General features: G+C 37.0%; 1 protein-coding gene across 1 annotated transcript; it reads left to right on the forward strand.

The window, feature by feature from the left end:
- The first annotated feature begins 1,003 nt into the window (after positions 1–1,003).
- Positions 1,004–12,850, forward strand: LOC127454693 (uncharacterized). The gene is given in 11 exon segments (XM_051722066.1): positions 1,004–1,058; positions 5,467–5,642; positions 5,713–5,734; positions 5,737–5,816; positions 5,980–6,028; positions 6,415–6,511; positions 6,564–6,643; positions 6,745–6,830; positions 9,296–9,439; positions 10,619–10,648; positions 12,302–12,850. Coding segments are annotated over 11 exon segments (1,368 nt in total).
- Positions 12,851–20,921: the final 8,071 nt, after the last annotated feature.

Genomic DNA, 20,921 nt, shown 5'->3' on the forward strand with positions numbered 1-20,921 from the left:
TAAATAATATTAATCAGACAAAACGGTTTAAAACCCAAAGTCCTCCATATCCAAGTTATTTTTAATAGAACATATAAACTGTCTCTCATGCCTGACTGATATCAGGGAAATAAATAGGTGTTGTGTCCCTGTACTGTAATCACAAGCACTCAGTAAACAGCGCAAAAGAGTCAGGGGAGCGGCCCGTACTCTCTCAGCCAATCAGAAATGCTCTCTAACACTGTGCGCTGACATCGGGTTGGCTGAAATGTCTTCAGAGGGCGGGGTTTCGGTAAGAGGGCGTTTCGCTGAAGGGAAACTGTTGGGGCTAAAAGCGGTTTTTTTCTTCTTTTTTTTTTAAAGTGATAGTTCACCCAAAAATGAATATTGTCTCATCATTTACTCACCCTCATGCCATCCCAGATGTGTATGACTTTCTTTCTTCAGCAGAACACAAATGAAGATTTTTAGAAAAATATTTCAGCTCTGTAGGTCCATACAATGCAACTGAATGGTGACCAGCATGGGCGCCTGCAGGATTTAATCTGAGGGTATGCACAGAAATCTGCCTAATAAACCTTATATCTAGGGGGGTCCAGGGGCATGCTCCCCCAGGAGAAAGTTTTTGCAAAAAACAACACCAAAGCATTCAATTCTGGTGACTTTGAGAGAAGCATTTGTTTATTTTCTCGAGTATGAGTAGTATTCATGTAACTATTGGCTAAATCATTTCTTCCAGTAACCGTTCAGAACAGACGCGTGCTCACGCTAAAAAAGCAAAACACACCACAACGAATAGAGCAGAACGCAGGTGTCTCGAGATGCGTTTTTATCAGTTGAAGAAGTTCTTTTAAACTTGACACGCTTCTAAAAATGCAGCGCTCCTGTGAGAGATGCTAAAAACAGAGAATTGTGACGCAGTTGTCAATAGACATACATCTAGCGAATGTTTACAAGGAAAACGATAGAAAAAACAGCGCGAATAGATTGCGTGGGGTGGGTGGGGGGGATATTGTTATGGACCATGCACGACACAGATAGGTTAAGCCGCTGCACACCGTCTCCAGGACACGAGCAGGGTCTGACTTGGTGTGGCAAGGGGGGTGGCAAAGCTCATTTTTAGGGTGGCTGCTGCCACCCTTCTGGCCACACCCCTGCTCAAAAAGACAGCCTTTTGTTTCAGTTAATTGTAGGTAAATTTCCACTGTATCCAGCGCTGTTTGTTCTCCGTGTTTGTAAATATCCTGATACTGTTTTACTGTGTGAGAAACTGCTCCAAATGATTAATTGAGAAAGTACTCTAAACGAATTGTACTGAATCATGAATCGATTTATACCGTTTTACAAGCCCGTTTGGCCAATTCACTGAAAAGTACCGACTCAAAAGAATTATTCATTCACAAATTGGTCATCACTAGTTCTTTTAAACAGCCAAAGGAAATACAGGACACATTTCATGATTGGTGAAATATTCTGAGAGTAAGTGTTTCTCAGGTCAGTCGGAGCGCTCATGGAATACACAGTACGTACGGCCGTACAGCTGCAGGCGCCACTGGTGACCAGAACTTTGAAGCTCCAAAAAGCACATAAAGGAAACATAAAAGTAATCTGTGATGAGGAGGAGGGCAGGGCCGGGACGTGACGTGACTACACATGCCCGGCCCCCAAATGGGCTAATCAGCCGAGGAGAGGGATAAGTGCAGCCAGATGTGGCAGTTTGGGAGAGAGAGAGCCACACGCAGCTGCCCTGTGTGCGTTTGTGTTTTGTCTTTATGATTTCTTTTCCCATTTTAACCCCCTGTTACATAATCCATACAACTTCAGTGGTTTCATCCATGTCTTCTGAAGCGATCCAATTGGTGAGAACAGACCAAAATCTAAAACAATTTCACTATAGGCTAAATCATGGTCAATGTTGGATAAGTTACTCTTAAAAAGTAATTAAAATTACTAACTACTAATTACATCTTATACAGTGTAATTAGATTACTGTACTAATTACTCTGTCTGAAAAGTAATTGCATTACTAATTACTTTCTAAAACCCTGATCAACCTCCACCAGATGAAAAATACATGAAGGATAGACATGAAACTGTTCTTTTAATTCTTACAAATAAATCAAATAAAATCAAATAAATTATTCATGAACTGGCCAAAGAATTTAAAGGGGCGGCGTTAAATTAGAAAACATAAATCTTAACATTAGACGTTAAATTTCTATTTTAAATTTACTATTGTTTTATATAGAATTGTTCTATAGTCTATACAGAATTTAACACAATTACATCAGAAGTAACTGTAATTAAATTACCGAAAAATTAAGAGTAATCACTTTACTTTTTTCAATGAAAAAGTAATTTAATTACAGTAATTAATTACTTAATAATGCATTACACACAGGGTAGGGAGGGTTACTTTTGAAATGTATTCCATTACAGATTACAGAATACATGCTGTAAAATGTAATTTGTAATGTATTTCATTAGATTACTCAAGGTCAGTAACGTATTCTAAATACTTTGGATTACTTCTTCAGCACTGGTAGATTTTTTCACTTGTTTTGACTATATAAACTCTGCCAGTACAGTAAGACAAAATACACATGTTAGAAATTAATTCTCTGAAAAACCTAAATATCTTATGCAGTGTTGTTTCTAAAACAAGATAAATCTAATTAATCTTGTTTTAAGGATTTTAAGATATTTTTACAGGAAAACTACAAAAATTATCATCAAGAATATGATTTTTGCCCTAATATCAAAGATCTTACTAGAAAAAAAAGAAATTATGATCCAACGTGAATTTTCTTGATAAAAAAATATGATCGTGCCTGATAACGTGCATGTAAAATGGCTAGAAATAGCATTTAAGCTTAGCGTAAAGCTGACAATTTACACAAGCTTTATTTCTATTTCTTCTGCTCCAAACTTACTTCAAACTTACTTCTCTGTCTGCTCGTATGAATGTAACACATCATAAGAAAGTGTTTCACCTCTGTTCAAATGCATTTTAGATCGCACCATTTATATGTATAAATGTTTTCCATCTGAAAGGACTAAATATTAAATGAAACAAATGACAATAAAATGCAAAGTAATCTCTTCAGTAATCAAAATACTTTTTGAATGTAACTGTATTGTAATTACCAATGATTTACACTGTAACTGTAGTGGAATACAGTTACTTATATTTAGTATTTTAATCCCGTTACATGTATCCCGTTACTCCCAACACTGCTCATGACATCAGCACTGCAGTCTCTCAGAACGATCATGATTTCAAGCTCGATTACACCTCCTAGTGCTTGTGCAGAGAGATGGCGCTAGAAAGTGTAATCGAGCTTGAAATCATGATGGTACAGGAGACTGCAGTCAAGATTTGTTGTTTTATTTTATTGTTTTTACATAATATCTACATGTATTATTCTTTAATTTGCTCATTTAATTAATTTGTAATGTTAATTTGTATGTATTTTATTCACACATTTTTATGTGTGTTTATTGACTGATTATGATTGTTGTTAGCAAAGTTATGAGTTAATAAACACTGTTTTTAAAAATGATATTAGATCAATATTATTAAAATATAATCTTTACAAATCCTAAAAAACGTAATAAAAATGGCAAGATTGTATTTATTAATTTGCTTGTTTTTATTTAGCATGTGTGTTTGCTGCAGTTTTTCTGTGTGTGGTTATTAAAAAGTTCTGTTTGTTTCCCCCTCAGCTTTGAAAACAGCCTGCAGGAGTTTGAGCATCTACATGAGTGTGTGTAATATTCGTTTTTAATGACTTGCACAGCACAGACAGATTCCAGCAGTAGTGCAGGTATCACATGTACACCTGTTGCTAAGACCTGCAGCTTCATATCAGACAACACTAGAGAACTGATGGACATCCATAACAACACCAAAGATGTTATACTGTATGTAGAAGATGAGCTTTGATGATGTGTTTACAGTGTCTCTCTGGCCGAGCAGGAAACTCCACATGATGTCACTCTGCATGAGGAATTTGACACAGATCTGCAAGCTCAGGATAAGACTGGATATTCAAGATCTACTTTAAATCAGACTGAACACATTCAGGACTGAAGTGAGACTATTTTCACACTTGTTATATAATTACAGTTTGATTGAAAATTACACCCAATACAAATCTTCTGCTCACAAGTGATATTTCTCTGTTTTGTCTCATATTTCATCTCCAGCGTGCTCTTCACTGACACTTTTGTCCACTTGATTATCAAGTACACTAACTTCTGAAAAAACTTTATTAGAGGCAAAAGTGTTTGTCACCACAACAGTGGTATGGAGGACGAAGTCTGCCAAATATAAAATAAAAAAAGAAGAAATAAATAAATGAATATATTTTGATATAAATGAAATAAATAATAAAATAAAAAAAATTCAAATGTGACATAAATGAGTATAAATACTTTTGTTTCCTTATTTATGTATTTAGAATTGTTTTTATTTCCACGTTTTTATTTCCACATTCATTTTTTTCCTATGTGACTCTGTATGGTAATGAAGGGGCGCAGTGGGAAAGTTGTAATTTTTAATAAAATTGACAGAAATCATTTTCTCACAATAAATATTGAAATGTTTTGTGTTCATTTCAGTCTTTGTTTAGATTAACAGTTTTAAACATGTAATAATTAGTATTTTTATAATGTATTTTCATAGTTTAATATTGAAAGTCTGGGTCTGAAGACTAAAACAGTCAAATCTAACATAAAAGACATTTGAAAAGTATCAAAAATAAATGATGAAGTCTTAGTAAAAAGTTTCTTTGTTTTATAGAGATCTTCATTTAACAAAAAGAAAAAAGTTCAAATCTGTTAGTTTTAATATAAATCAACCCCTGGGACATGAAAGTGCCCAAATTTAAAGAAACACACATGACCCCTGTATAAAGGTGTCTTTACACAGCTGAGTTCAGCCTGCTCTACCCATAGAAACATTATATATATATATATATATATACCATAATATTTATTAAATTACATTTTATAGACCATAGATGAACAACGCTTTATTTCCCAGAATGCTCTAATTGACTTGCTTGGATATCAATAGATTAAAATATTTATTTTGTGGACATTTTGTTGTGCTGTTTAATTAAAATCTGTTTTGATGTCTGTGTTCATTGTTTTGACAGTATTGGACTTTGTTTATTGAAATATGTCTAATCAATTAATGTATTTACATATCATGGAATCAGGCATAATTAGTCCAAATTAATAATGCCATTATTTTAGTTTTGTCGCATAACTTGTGTTGGACTAATAAAACTTCTCTGTTGTTTGATTATGTAGAATTTCTTTCAATTGCAATTCAGTAAATTCCTCTTTCTGTCATAATTCCAATTTCGATTGAACACCATGTGATTCGAGGCCAGTTCAATTCAAATTCACACTCATGAATTAAAAGGGAACCAATTCTTAACTTCTGAAGTATTTAAAGCACTTGTGTTTTTCTATCAGAGGTGAAGCACATGAAGAGGGACGTGTCCACTGCTGAATTACACCTGCAGGCCTGTAAACTGTGTGATGTCGTTCCAGTCAGATATTTCATCAGATATCTGATCTGTGAAACCATGAACCTCAACCATCACACACTCGGTCTTTTGGGAGGAAAAGCCCTGGCAAATGCCCTGGTGGTAAGAGATGTTTTCGTATGCACCGAGTCAAATGTATGTTCAAGAAGCACTGATGATGACTTCTCTTTAGACAGACATGCACAGTACAACACTGGACTGGCACATTACTGTTTGTTGGCTGAAGGGCCAGATCTCATGCAGATGCTGAGGGCCAGTTTCACCATTCAGATTCTTGTAAGCATGTCAGTTGTTCACATGTACCTGTTGTGTCAGAGTTTATTTTGTCATGTTTAAGTGTTTTTACATTTTGAAACAATGATTAATCAGTAATCAATGTTTTGACAGTGTCCACTAGAGGGAAGCAAAACATTGAAAAGGGACGTGTTGCCTCATGCAGGATCAGTCCAATAGTAATCTTCATTCTTTCGGTGCGGAATGTGTCGCTGGAAAACATTTTCTTGTATTTCTATGTGAACAATGACATGACATATATTTATTAGGTCTGGATCTATGAAGTTATTAAAAAAATGCATGAAAAATTAGGGTTAAAGTCAGGAAATAATACAGGAAAAGGGTAATTAAAAATGTTCATTATTATTTCTTTAATGGAAAAACCCCAAAGAAAACTTGACATTGAATGGTAAAACTATTTGTTTCCCTTGAAAAATATGTTTGTTTAAGGTATGATAGACATGTAATCATGGTGTAAGAAAAATGTTTTATTAATTGGTACTTGATGGTCAAACCTACCTCGGACATGTCCAAGAACTCGTATTTTAAACTAGTTTTTGAGAGGTTTTTACTTTTCATTATTTTGGACATTATTATGAATTTCTATTGACTGATTCTATTGACCACACAATGTTTATGTTAACAGGGAATCAGTTCATTGAAGATGATGCCAAATGGTTTGCAGTAAAATTCTAGCCGTTCTGTACCTTCTAACTCTTGTTTTGTCATGGCATGAATATGTTTTCAGAGTAACTACAGAGTGAAGGAGTTGGATTTGAGTCACAATCAGTTCTGTGAGAGAGGTGGAGAACATCTGGGTCAAATGAGCAGTAAATAAGACATTCTTAAGAATCTCTGTGATGTGTTATTGCTTGAATTCTGTGATGTGAGAGAATTAAATGTCAAAATAATGACATTTGTATTCCTGCAGCAAACAGTGAGGGTTTAGAAGTTCTTGATCTGAGTTGGAATCATTTACGGATGAAAGGAGCTGTAGCGTTCTGTGCTGGAGTGAAGGTACAACCACACAAATACACTATTACACAACAGAGGAAAGTGATTACAACAAAAGATTCATATAGGCCTATACTTAATATGATTGTCAGACAACCACAAGTGACACATACTGCACAGTTTGTAGGCCACACTTCTATCTCCTGCATCCAAACTCTGTTTCTATGGTTTTTCTACCTCACTAACAGCACGGCTCTGTTCCAAAACATAGTGAGCAGACTTCCTTTCTACCATCTACATAGGAGGTTACCTTCTAAGGCAGCATTCTCACCTCACAAGTGACTGAGTTGGACGCTCTACCTAGGCAGCAACTCAAACAGTGCTAATCACATGAAGCACACGAGAGACGTGACGTGTTCTGTCATGACGGCTAATTCTCTATTGGTTCCTTCAGGAATTTCAAATAGGTTGGGGCGAAGGTAAATGAGGGTATTGTCTGAAAAGCCTACTCTTAAAAACATCTGGAGCTAATGTACTGTAAATTAAACATGACAGGATTTTTGGGATTGGCTGTCATTTGGCGCGGGCCAGGCTCATGATTGGGTGGGCAAGGCCCCCCTTGCTGGGCGTGAAATAAAGTGCATTACTTTGAATATTTTCAGCTCTCCAATAATAATTTAGGTATATTAATATTTAATATAATTATATCGTCAATAATCACAGATAAATAATAATAATAATATGTTTCATTTATATAGCGCTTTTCATGAGCTCAAAGCGCTTGACATGCAACAAACATAAATACATCAAAACAAAACACAACATTCCAGTAGTAAAATGTATAGTCCATAGTGAAAATGTGGATGTGCACAAGTCCGATCAAACATTTCAAAAGAAATGGGCGGGGGGTGTTGATGACATGACCAGAGATGTCCCCCGTGGAGTGGATGGCACAAAGCAACCTGTGTCGACCCGTATCTCCCACACCACAGAGCCAAGACGAGTACAAACTCCAGGATTAAATTATCAGAATTTATATGTAAATTAGGGGTCAACAAACAAGAAATTCACTTCATTATTTATTTCAAGATGGAGATACTGTAAAATTACATTTTTGACGAATGAAACACACAGAGAACATTTTACTAAATCAACATGAATACATCAGGTAAGACCAACAACATTTTTAAGGGTTAGATCAGGTAGAAATAACTCCTTACAGTAATGACTGAAGGCTACCAGTTTTTATGGTTTATGGGATTCCACAAAATACAATCAATCATATGAACAAGGAGCAATTAAAACAGATGAAAATTAATAGTGGAAAATAAATAAAAAGAGTAATGCAAGTAGTAAAAATTGCTTTTTGGCTAAACTTGATTCATTTGTGGACAGTGGTTCCACGTGTTTTAATTGAGTTGATGTAACTTAAAAATACTATGTAATCTCAACACAATCACTTTGTGTAGAAAGAACTTAGCTGAATTGGGTATACCCAACAAAATTACATGTCAATGTAACTTAAATAAATCTCTTTTATTTCTTTATGTACTAACTAGTGAAAGTGAATGTTAGCATGCTAAATACATGCTGGTTGGAAGCACTACACAGTGTAGTTTATTAACAATAGTTAGCAGAGCATTTACTCAACGAAGCGAGTAATTAATTTAATGTTGGACATCGACCTGTCCTCATCGTTAGCTCAAGCTCCACTCAAAACTCCAACATAACAGAAACTCAACTAAATCTCAACATCACTAAACATTAAACACTAACAAGTATCCCCCTTTATATTCATCTTACACATAAAATAACTCTTCATTTTACAGAGCATGCTGGGAAATGGAAATCTCCTGCCCAGTTTCATCAATACTACATTAACAACACAAAAAGTATTCATGTAGTCCCAACTCAAATGGATTAAGTAAACTTCCATTATACAAATTTAAAATGTAAAAAAACTCTAAAATCTTTAGCATGCATGTTTTCAACACTTCATATTATTTTTCCTGTATGAAATCATGTTTACAGAGTATGTGTAAGAAAGAATAATAACTTTATGAATTCATTTATGTGATAAAGAAATAACGATCTTTTTTACACTATAGAATATGAATTCTCTCATGCAACAGTTAAATATTTACTTTAGACCTTCATAAAACTAAAGACAGTTTACACCAAAGTGTAAAAATGGCTATATCAGTTATTTAATGCATTTAAATATATCTATTTCTCTGTATCTGAGCAGTCAAGTCCAAGTTTAGACACATTATTTTGCACATTTTAGAACAGTAAACATTTTTATTCATATGTTGGTACAATTTATATTTGATACAAAATTCATTTTAAGATCATGATAAATTTTGTCATTATTTACTCAACCTCATGTGGTTCCAAACCAATATGTCTTTCTTTTTATTCTGTGGAACACAAAAGGAGATGTTATGCAGTGTTTAAGTCTGAGTCACCACATAATGTTTTAAATTGAAATACGATTCAGTCAATAATGAAAGAATTTTTATTTTAAGGTTAACTATTGCTATACAATACATGTATTATTATTTTTTGATCGCACCATACATCAATCCAGCATCCCGTTGGAGAGATTCAAGATAGAGCAGCTGATTCAGAGACTGGACAGAGACAGAACAGGCATTGTGGACTACAGGTGGGCTCTCTTTTACTGCTTTATGAAGTTATTCAAATATGAAATACTATGTAACAGAGTTGATAACAAAGTAAGTATACTTATGGACCTGTGCACCTGGACATTTCTCACCAATTTGATGATTATGATACTCTACACACTTGAGGATGATATGTCATAAATCATAAGCTCTGCTTCAAAACCTAGTGAGCTGTCTTGCCGCCTACTGCGATTCATAGGCAGCAACCTTTTTAAGACCTATTTTCCGGACATACAGAATGTCCGTAAAGTTATTGTCACAGTGGATGTCTGTAATGTTTACTGTCAGTTCATACGAGATGGTTGTCTTCATCATGTCGAAACAGCACTGTGCATTGCACATAATATATTCCTGACACCATTTATTAACCCTTTAAGCTCTGTTTTAAAAGATTTCCTGTTTCAGTGGCATAACCTGAATTAAAGGCGTATAAGTCGACAAGAAAAAAAAACAAGGAAGGTCAAGTGTTTGGTATAATTGTAAAGAAAACTTTTCACTTTTTTTTTTATTATATAGATTATGATACAGTCTGAGATTCTCAGCCTAAGAAAATGCTGAAAAATCAACAACAAAATATTTTGCCAAAACTTTACTTTTTTCTAATTTTCTGATTTGACATTGTATATCTCTGGGTGTAAATAAGGTGGCACCCAACTGTAACTGAGAACATTTTTGAGTTGATACGACAAAGCAATCAAAAGTTATAGCATTACAAAAATAATTTATCATAGTGTCCAAAAGCCTCTCCAAACAAATAAAACATAATGATTGTACATAAGAACTAATTACACATGCAAACACAACAATGACTAAAGGTTTGTACAGCATGCAGACATGATTTTAGTAATGAGATTTCACAGAATGAGTTTCATTCTGTGTCATTTGAGTCATCATTGAGTCTGTGTCATGTATTTGGCGCCATCTCCTGGTGGTCATATGTAACATTGTGCTTCATGTGGATTATCTAATGATCTATGCATCAGATTACCTTGTGTGTGGACTCGTTTGAAAGATAATCACCTCCTCTAAGTAATGGTTTGTGAAATGTATGTACCAAAAACAAAAACGCAGCATATAAGCAACAGCAACAAAATTGTCTAAGACATCTAAGGGCCTTGCGAACTTCATCTCCTTAAATGGAAGTCTCCTTTCTTCCAAAGCCAGCTTGGCCTTCTTGAGGTCAATGAGCAGCTGGTGGAATCTGTTATCTCTATCATAGGCATCTATAAGAGTTTGTTTGATGTCTTTTAGGACCTCTTCAGTAGTTTCTCTTTCTCCAGCTGCACTACAACAGATCCTGACTACAACCACAGACATTCTCAAACTGCTGAGGTGTTGTGGCTGCAGACTGAACAACTGAAGAGGGAGGCTGGTGGATGGGTGGGCTGTTTGGAGGACTGGGAGATGGTAGATACCTGCTAACATTGTTGTGAGCATGAAGGCCCAAACTGAGGTTAATTTTGAGATCCCAGTCCTCCATGAAGGTCAATACCTCCACAAAAGCTATCTGTGGCACCAAGTGTTGACAATGCCCTTTCTACTTCCGGCATGAGAAAAGGGTCCTGCCACCTGTTTTTTTAACACTTCTTTCTCTTTGTGAGGCTTGCAAAGTCCTGTCACTTCTTCTGGACCTCCTTCCCGAACTTCTCACCCCCTCATGGCTTTTAGTTTTGTGCCAGTATCCTCCCATATTAGTTTATTTTCATGGCAGCCTTTAAACCTGCTAAAAATTAGGTCTTATTTTGGTCCACCTCCTCTAAAATAACATTAATTTCCCTCTGTTGGAAACTATATTTTGGTTTTCCTTGCCATTTTACTGGTGTTTTCGATTCATTCTGAACCGTGTTCCACTCTTAGGTATGTGTCTTAAATAGGCCATTGGTTTGATTGCAAATGCACATCTGGTGAACAAAGCAGTGAATGTGTAAATGTGACAATTCATTTTGCACAAAATATTTAAAATATATATATGCCAATACAGTGTATATTTTATAATGCTGATCCTGTGGTTAAACATTTAAGAATATAATAGTTAGGTGTATTACAAGTTTTTACCTTGCCTGCGAGGCTTTGATGAAGTTAAAATGATGGGCAATTCTCTAAGGTGACATTGCAGGACTTGATAAATGGACAGCGACTTTTAAGTAGCACTTAAAGCACGTTGCCATGTTCATGTTAAGTAAATTTTTGGCAAATGCTCGTAGAAAAAAATCGTAATGTTAGTAAACTCACGCATAGAAAGCTTAGACCCAACGTTAAGGAGATCCATCCACCTGGAAATAAATCACACACGTGCCCATACAGTACATTCAGCAACACTTCCAGCTTCGGCCACTGGGGGTAGAGATTTGAAGTTTGGGAGGCACAGACAGAAGAACTTGGTTAACATATTGAGATCAGTCTGCCCTAAACTGCAAAAATAATGACTACTTTTAAAACTGAAAACACTGTTTGTCTGCCATTGGTCGGTAAAAAGATAGTCCCGCCCCAAACTCACATCATTGTTGGATTCATTGTGGCTGTGTCTGGCTGGTTGGGATGCTTAACGGACAGATCAATATTTTGAAAGCATCAGTATTTACACTCGTCAGGAAGTCCTACTAATGGCTAACTTATATTTGACCCTGAGCATTAAACAGAGATACGAGAAAGCATTTAAATATCCAAAAAATTACACACTTCACTTTTAAAATTCTCACTAAGTTTTGAACACAGCTAAAGGTCTACGTTCTGCCACTTCCGTCAGAGATTTTATTTGTTTATACACTTGTAGCCGTTTTGCAGACAATAAGATTTTCACGGTCTGAAGCCTCTAAATGATTGTGTCACCCTACAGAGGTCTGGCAGACACGAGACCACCGGCGTCAGCTGCGGAAAGTGGAATCCCGTCAGAAGAAGGAGAAGCAGAAAAGCGACAGGATCCTGAAAACCTTTGAGAGTGCCGTAGAGGCCATGACCCCATGCAGCTCAATGATCATATCACCCAGTGGGGCCTAAGAGGACTCGAGCAGACCACAGCACTTCCCTGCCACCCCGCTTAGCTCCTGGCACCATATCGTCATGTCCACGAGCAGCCGCTACTCTGTCCAGAACATGAGCAGCGAGCACGTCCACTTCCCCATGATAGCGGGCACAATGTCATACAAACACCCGAGGTAATCAAGCATGCGCTCGTACTCACAGCCGAACCTCTTTGAGAGCGCCACTAAACAGCCCAGTAGGCCTAAATCAGCATCAGCGCAGGGAATGCACTCCAACTCCAACCCCAGTGTGACCAGCAGTAAACTCAGTCCCACTGCTAACTTAACCAGATCTAGACCCACATTAAACATTGAACCAACTGGTAAAGTGAGAGAGCAGGTGAAGAAAAAAAGACAAAGAAAAGAAAGGATGTAACAGCAAAAGGACACAATCAAAATACCACTTAACGTACAAAGTTTCAAGCTGTGCACACAAAGGGCCTCATTCATGAAACACGAGCAGAACAAATTTGTGTGAATATCTTTCAAAAATTAATTTTAGAAAATGGGTTTAGTAACAATTTACACACATATTTATTCTCCCTTTTTTATGAAAAAAGGCCCATTGTGTTTTGAACGGAATATAACGATAAACAATACAATCCTTAATGAGGTGTTTCCTTTTATGTCCCAAGGGTTGATTTTTATTTTAGATTACAATTCAGATTTTAACTACCTTTCTTTTTGTTGTATGAAGGTCACATTAAAACTGACTTAGAAACTTTTTACTAGGACTTAATTTATTTTTGCTATTTTTTAAATTTATTTTTTAAAACAAGGCCACATGTCAATGTCTGGGTAGATTAGATATAAAATGAACAATCAGTTCTCATATTCAACGTGTTGAATGCAGGTGAAATGGGCAGGAGTAAAGACCTGAACGACTTTGTCAAGGGCCAAATTGTTATGGCCAGACGACTGGGTCAGAGCATCTCTGAAACGGCAAGACTTGTGGGGTGCTCCCGGTCAGCAGTGGTGAGTACCTACTGACAGTGGTCCGGGGAGGGACAAACCACAAACCGGCGACAGGGTGTTGGGTGCCCAGGGCTCATCGATGCACGAGGGCAACAAAGGCTATCCCTTCTGATCTGAACTGACAGAAGGTCTGCTGTGGCACAAGTCACAGAAAAGTTTAATGATGCTTACAGGAGGAATGTGTCACAACACACAGTGCATCGCACCCTGCTGTGTATATGTCTGTGTAGCCGCAGACCGGTCAGACTGCCTATGATGACCCCTGTCCGCAGTCGAACCACCTACAGTGGGCACGCAAGCATTGGAACTGGACCTTGGAGCAGTGGAAGAAGATCGCCTGGTCCGATGAGTCCTGTTTTATTTTACATCATGTAATCTGTAAAAGGATCTGCTGCTAATGTCTTGATGCCAGATACCACAGGACACCTTCACCTTATTAGGCAGGTGGTCATAATGTTTTGACTCATCAGTGTATACATTGGCGGCCAAAAGTTTGGAATAATGTACAGATTTTGCTGTTTCGGAAGGAAATTGGTACTTTAAGTCACCAAAGTGGCATTCAGCTGATCACAAAGTATAGTCATGACATTAATGATGTAAAAAACAGCACCATCACTATTTGAAAAAAGTCATTTTTGATCAAATCTAGACAGCAGCCATCACTCCAACACCTTATCCTTGAGTAATCATGATAAATTGATCATTTGGTACTAGAAAATCACTTTCCATTATATCAAACACAGTTGAAAGCTATTTGGTTCGTTAAATGAAGCTTAACATTGTCTTTGTGTTTGTTTTTGAGTTGTCACATTATGCAATAGACTGGCATGTCTTAAGGTCAATATTAGGTCAAAAATGACAAAAAAGAAACAGCTTTCTCTAGAAACTCGTCAGTCAATCATTGTTTTGAGGAATGAAGGCTATACAATGCTTGAAATTGCCAAAAAACTGAAGATTTCATACTAAGGTGTACACTACAGTCTTCAAAGACAAAGGACAACTGACTCTAACAAGGACAGAAAGAGATGTGGAAGACCAGATGTACAACTAAACAAGAGGATAAGTACATCAGAGTCTCTAGTGTGAGAAATAGAAACCTCACATATCCTCAGCTGACAGCTTCATTGAATTCTACCCGCTCAACACCAGTTTCATGTACAAAAGTAAAGAGAAGACTCAGGGGTGCAGGCCTTATGGGAGGAATTGCAAAGAAAAAGCCACTTTTGAAACAGAAAAACAAAAAGAAAAGGTTAGAGTGGGCAAAGAAACACAGACATTGGACAACAGATAATTGGAAAAGAGTGTTATGGATCTTAACCCCATTGAGCTTTTGTGGGATCAGCTAGACTGTAAGGTGTGTGAGAAGTGCCGACAAGACAGTCACATCTATGGCAAGTGCTACAGGAAGTGTGGGGTGAAATGTCACCTGAGTATCTGGACAAACTGACAGCTAGAATAACAAGGATCTGCAAAGCTGTCATTGCTGCACGTGGAGGATTTTTTAATGAGAACAAGTTGAAGTAGTTTAAAAAGTTCTGAATTTAAAAAAAAAAAATTGTAATAGTAATTTTTCACGTTATTAATGTCCTGACTATGGGGGGGGCGCTGTTGGCGAACGCGATGTGGACGCATTTTTAGTGAGCTTCTCGCAGGTGAAATTTCAACTAAATAAAAATCAGACCTAGAAGCTTATTTCATTTATTTTTTCACTGTGGTATGATTTATGAACACACACTGGCACAAAGTTAGTGGATATTGTGTGTATTATGGCAGCTCCAGGCAGCAAACGAGGCGGCAAAGAGACGCGGGCTAACACGGATAGTTCGGCTGACTCGAGAGGTACTCATGAGGGGGAATCACTCACAGCTGAAATGTTCAAACAGTCGCTTGAATCCATGAAAAATGACATTTGTGTTAAGATTGAAAGTGCAATTAGTGGTCTACAATCAGACATCAATGGTGTTAAAGAAGAGTTGACTTCGGCTGTTGCCACAATACAGCAATACAGCAATCGCTTAGTTCACAGGAGGAGTGGCTGAGAGCCGTTGAGGACTCTTCAACGGCCGCGAGTGACACTCTCACGTGCCTTGAAACTACCATGGCCAAACTTCAGGCCGAGGTTAGTGCTCTGTCTTTAAAGTACGAGGATCTCGAAAGCAGATCAAGGAGAAATAACATCAGGTTGATCGGAATCGGCGAGGGAGAAGAGGGCAACCGTCCGACGGAATTTTTTTCCAACTTTCTCCGCGACCTGTTGAACTTGGTAGAGAAGCCGTTGCTCGATCGAGCTCATAGGTCACTCCAGCCAAAGCCCAAACCCGGTCAACCACCTAGGCCCTTCATTATTAGGATCCATTTCTACCACATTCGTGAACAGATTATCCAGATTATTCGAAATAACAGATTATTTTGTCGTCCTGCCAGATTTCGGATCACTCTGCCAAGTAACACAGAGCAGCTTTTCACAGATCCTCAGAAAGCGATGGAATATGTAAAAAACACTCAGACAATCAACTCGAGCAAAGTAGTCACCGGAGTAGCTGGGAACTCTTTATATGTTCTGGATTCTGGCATTGAAGGCTATCTGCCGTCTTTTGAGGACATTGTCTACAATGCAATTTTGCAAGGTACCTTATCTCTGTGATGATCTGGAATGATCACACTTTGTCATGACCAGTGTGATATTTTTTATATAAATTCTCTAAAAAACACTGTTTTTTAATTTTGCACCATGCGTTAGACTGTAGTCTACCTATAGTTTGATTTGAAACTGATTTGATTTGAACCATTCTGCCACTCATGGCATTTTTTTTTTTTTAAGTGTCAACTGGATAGACACCTATGCTGTGGTCTGTGTACCTAATTTATGTCTGTTCACCTGATGTTGCACTTAGTTTAGATTTTGCTGGCATATCCTGACACGAAGTTCATCGTCTGTGTTTTCTTGCCTTATGGGTTCTTGCATACACCTGGTTCAGGGAGGTGTTGAAGTGGGTGGGGGTTACAGGTTTGTTGTTTTTCAGAATTTTCTTTTTTTCTCTCTCTCTCTCACTCTCTCCTTTTCCTCATGTTGTGGCTATATATTGTATATTGCACAATCCATTTTCTTTGTTAATTTTTAATATCTCTGTACATATCTTCAGTATTTTATTCTCAACTTTATATCTATAAGCAGGGTAATTAATTTTGTAAGCTGGAATGTGAAAGGTCTTGGTCGTCCTTCTAAGCTTAACAAAGTGAAAACTCATCTGGATAGCTTACACGCTAAAGTTGTCTTTTTGCAGGAAACACATCTCAATGTCTCTGATCACACTCAATTACGCAGAAGATGGGTCTCACAATCTTTTCACTCATTATTTTCTAGTAGAGCAAGGGGAGTTGCTATCCTTTTTCATAAAGAAATTTATTTTAATCCCTCAGATGTGCTGGCTGACCATAATGGTAGATACATCATAGTATCTGGGCTGCTGTTTAATACCCCTGTAGTATTGGCTAATATCTATGCACCTAATTTTGATGACTATAAATTTTTTATTAAGTTCCTCTCTGTCTAACCAAATTTACATTCTAGTTATTTGATTATCGGGGGAGATTTCAATCTTTGCCTAAATCTGCAACTTAACAGAGCTTCTCAAAGAGGAACAACCCTCTCGAAGTCAGCAAAAATAATAAATTATTTTCTAAATGATTATGCTGTTACAGATGTTTGGCGATTTTTGAACCCATTTACGCATGGTTATTCCTCCTTTTCCCATGTTCATCAGTCTTTTTCCCGCACTGATTACTTTTTAATCAACAACAAGCTCTTACCTTTGGTTCAACATTGTACTTATAATGCAGTTGTTATTTCAGATCATTCTCCTCTTACTTTAGGCCTGAGGTTTGAGTGTAGGTGCACGCAACGCCCACTCTGGAGGCTGAATGTTCGCCTGCTAACTATTGAAGACTTTGTCCAGATTATTTCTTCTCAAATAGACTTTTTGATCAGCGTGAATGCTACCCCAGATATAACACACAGCACCCTCTGGGAAACATTCAAAGCCTATATTAGAGGACAAATTATATCTTATATATCATTTGAAAAGTACAAACAGAGGAGATCTATGGCAGATCTGACAGATCGTATCTCTCAGTTAGAAAATTAATATGTAAATAATCCTTCACCCAGCATACTTAAAGAATGTCTTCTAAAAACTAATTTTGACACTCTCGCTACTGTTGCCACTGAGGAGATTCTGATTAAATCAAGGCATGCTTTTTATGAGTATGGAGAGAAGGCAAACAGGCTCTTAGTCCATCAACTTAGACAATCCTCTGCTTGCCATATCATCCCAGCTATTAAAGTACACAATACTTTATTGTCAGATTATTATGAAATCAATAATTCATTTTTGGAATTTTATCTGTTACTATATTCTTCTGAACAAACCTCTGATTATGAGGACTTTCACAATTTTTTCAAAGATCTTTCATTACCCTGCATCAGTACTTATGCTGTACAATTCCTAGACAGCCCTATTTCATTACATGAGGTTCACGATGCTATTTCAGCCATGCAAGGTGGTAAGAGCCCTGGCCCAGATGGCTTTCCGGTTGAATTTTTAAAGAAATTTTCTAGACAATTAGCTCCTCTTTTACTAAATATGTACAATGATTCATTTGATCTAGCCTGCCTTCCCCAAACTCTGCGAGAAGCTTCAATTTCCTTAATTCTGAAAAAGGACAAAGATCCCCAAATGTGTAGCTCATATCGCCCAATTTCTCTTTTAAACGTTGATGTAAAATTTTTTGCCAGAATTCTTACTTCATGATTAGAAAAAGTTCTCCCTGGTATAATTTCCACTGACCAAACTGGCTTTATTAAAAACAGATTCTAATTCTTCAATGTCAGACATTTATTTAACATCCTCTACCATCTCATGTCTTCATCGGTGCCTGAGGTTTTGATCTCGCTCGATGCAGAAAAGGCTTTTGACAGGGTGGAGTGGGATTACTTATTCCACACTCTTCAGATGTTTGGTTTTGGAGCGAGTTTTATATCTTGGGTCAAGTTATTATACAAAGCCCCACTTGCCTCTGTTCGTAACCAACAATATTTCTTCTGCATATTTCCAGGTTAATCGAGGTACAAGACAGTGTTGTCCCCTCTCGCCTCTTTTGTTTGCAGTTGCAATAGAGCCTTTGGCCATTGCCTTACGCCAAAACTCAAGAATAGCTGGCATAATCAGAGGAGGATGAGAGCATAAAGTTTCTCTGTTGCTTTTATGTATTTCTGACCCATCTAAATCCTTGCACCATGTCCTCAAAATTTTTGGTATGTTCGGAAGGCTCTCCGGCTATAAATTTAATTTACAGAAAAGTGAAATGTTTCCTATCAACAATGCTGCCTGGGAGTTCTCTTTCTCTGCTTTCCCATTTAAGGTTTCCCACTCATTTACATACCTTGGTATACGAGTGACTAATATGTTTCCTAAACTTTTTACTGAAAACTTCCCCCATTTATTGGAGCGAGTTGAACAGGATTTAAAGTGTTGGACCTCACTCCCATTATCAGTCGAATAAATTCTATCAAAATGAATGTGCTGCCTAAGTTTACCTATCTCTTTCAGTGCATCCCAGTGTTTATTCCCAACTAATTTTTTCGTAGGCTGGATAGTGCTCTCACCTAATTTATATGGAATGGTAAATCTGCTAGAATGAGTAAAAGTCTTCTACAATGTCCTAAGCCACTGGGCGGAATGTCTTTGCCAAATTTTCAATGTTATTATTGGTCTTCAAATATTCGCCCTATACTGCACTGGCTCTACGAAGATCCCGGGGCTGATGCCCTGTCATGGGTAGCCATTGAGTCTGCCTCCTGCTTGCCTTCCTCCCTAGCAGCTTTAGTTTGCACTCCTTTTTCCTTTCCCTGCGACACATTTACTAAAAACCTACTTGTAAGATCTACACTTAAAATCTGGAAACAGGTGAGACATCATTTTGGATGGCAAACTATGTCCCCTAAATCCCCTATTCATTCTAATCATGTCTTTAATCCTTCAATAATTCATAAGTCTTTTACATCTTGGAATGCTAATGGCATTAGGGAAATTAATTACTTATACTATGAAGGGGCTTTCTGTTCATTTCAGCAGATGTGTGAGTTTAATATCTCTAAGAATAATTTTTTCCGTTACCTCCAAATTCGTGATTTTGTGCGTAAAATGTTTCCTCAGTTTCCTGCTCCACCTCCCTGCTCTCCATTTGATCATTTATTGGAAGACCCTCCAAGATGGAAAGGCATTATATCGACACTCTACTGTAAAATTTTGGCCCCACTCTATACATCCCTTTCTCATATAAAAATTTTGTGGGAATACGACTTAGATATGGTTATTTCGGATGAGGACTGGGAATCAGTCTTATACAGAATACACAAGTCCTCAGTCTGTGCAAGACATGGGCTTCTGCAGTGCAAAATTGTGCACTGTGTACACTGGATGAAGTTGAAACTATCCAAGCACTTTCAGCATATAAATGCTGCTTGTGATTGCCGTAGCCTTACCCCAGCCTCTCATGCATATATGTTTTGGTCCTGTATGAAGCTTAGGAGCTTCTGGGCCACTATTTTTGAGACCATCTCTGGTTTCTTAGGTAGATTAATCTCCCCTTGCCCGCTGATATCTATTTTTGGAATCACTTCTGAATCATATCATCTTACAAAGATACAATCTGATTGTATAGCTTTTATCATGCTCTTAACCAAACGATTAATATTGCTGAGGTGGAAGGATCAGAGGCCTCCAACTCCAACACAGTGGATTCGAGATGTCCTCTTTTTCTTAAAGTTAGAAAAAATTAAACACTCTATAAGAGGCTCGTCTAACCAGTTTAATAAAGCTTGGGACCCTTTTAAGCAATATGTCATGGAACATGTTTTATTGTCTGACCTAGACTGAATCTCATTTTCAGTTAAATTTTCTTTTATCATGCAGACTGTGCACTTTCATTGTTTTGCTAAGCCACACTTTTATTTAGTTATTTACTTCTTTTTTTTAATTTTATTTTATTTTATCTATTTTTATTATTAAGTTGATTTTATCCCTGGTTTTCCTTTGTTTTTCTTCTTTGAAATATTGTCCTGAAACTCATAAATAAAGTAAAAAAAAAAAAAAAAAGTGTATGTCCTAACTATACATTGTGATCAGTTGAATGCCACTTTGGTGAATAAAAGTACCAATTTCTTTCCATAAGAATTTATGTATCAATTAAAAAAGTACCAATTTCTTTCCAAACTTTTGGCCACCAGTGTATATCCACAAGTGGACATTGTTAGTAGACAAATGTAATAAACTAAACTGTAAAGTATCAAAAATTAAATTTAAAAAGCCCACAAAAAGTCCACTTGGCCAAAAGTGCCAATAGTTGAAGAAACATCTAGAAACTTCATTTATAAGTCGCTTTGGATAAAAGCATCTGCAAAATGACTAAAT

Source organism: Myxocyprinus asiaticus, chromosome 17, assembly GCF_019703515.2.
Source record: "Myxocyprinus asiaticus isolate MX2 ecotype Aquarium Trade chromosome 17, UBuf_Myxa_2, whole genome shotgun sequence".
NCBI lineage: Eukaryota > Metazoa > Chordata > Actinopteri > Cypriniformes > Catostomidae > Myxocyprinus > Myxocyprinus asiaticus.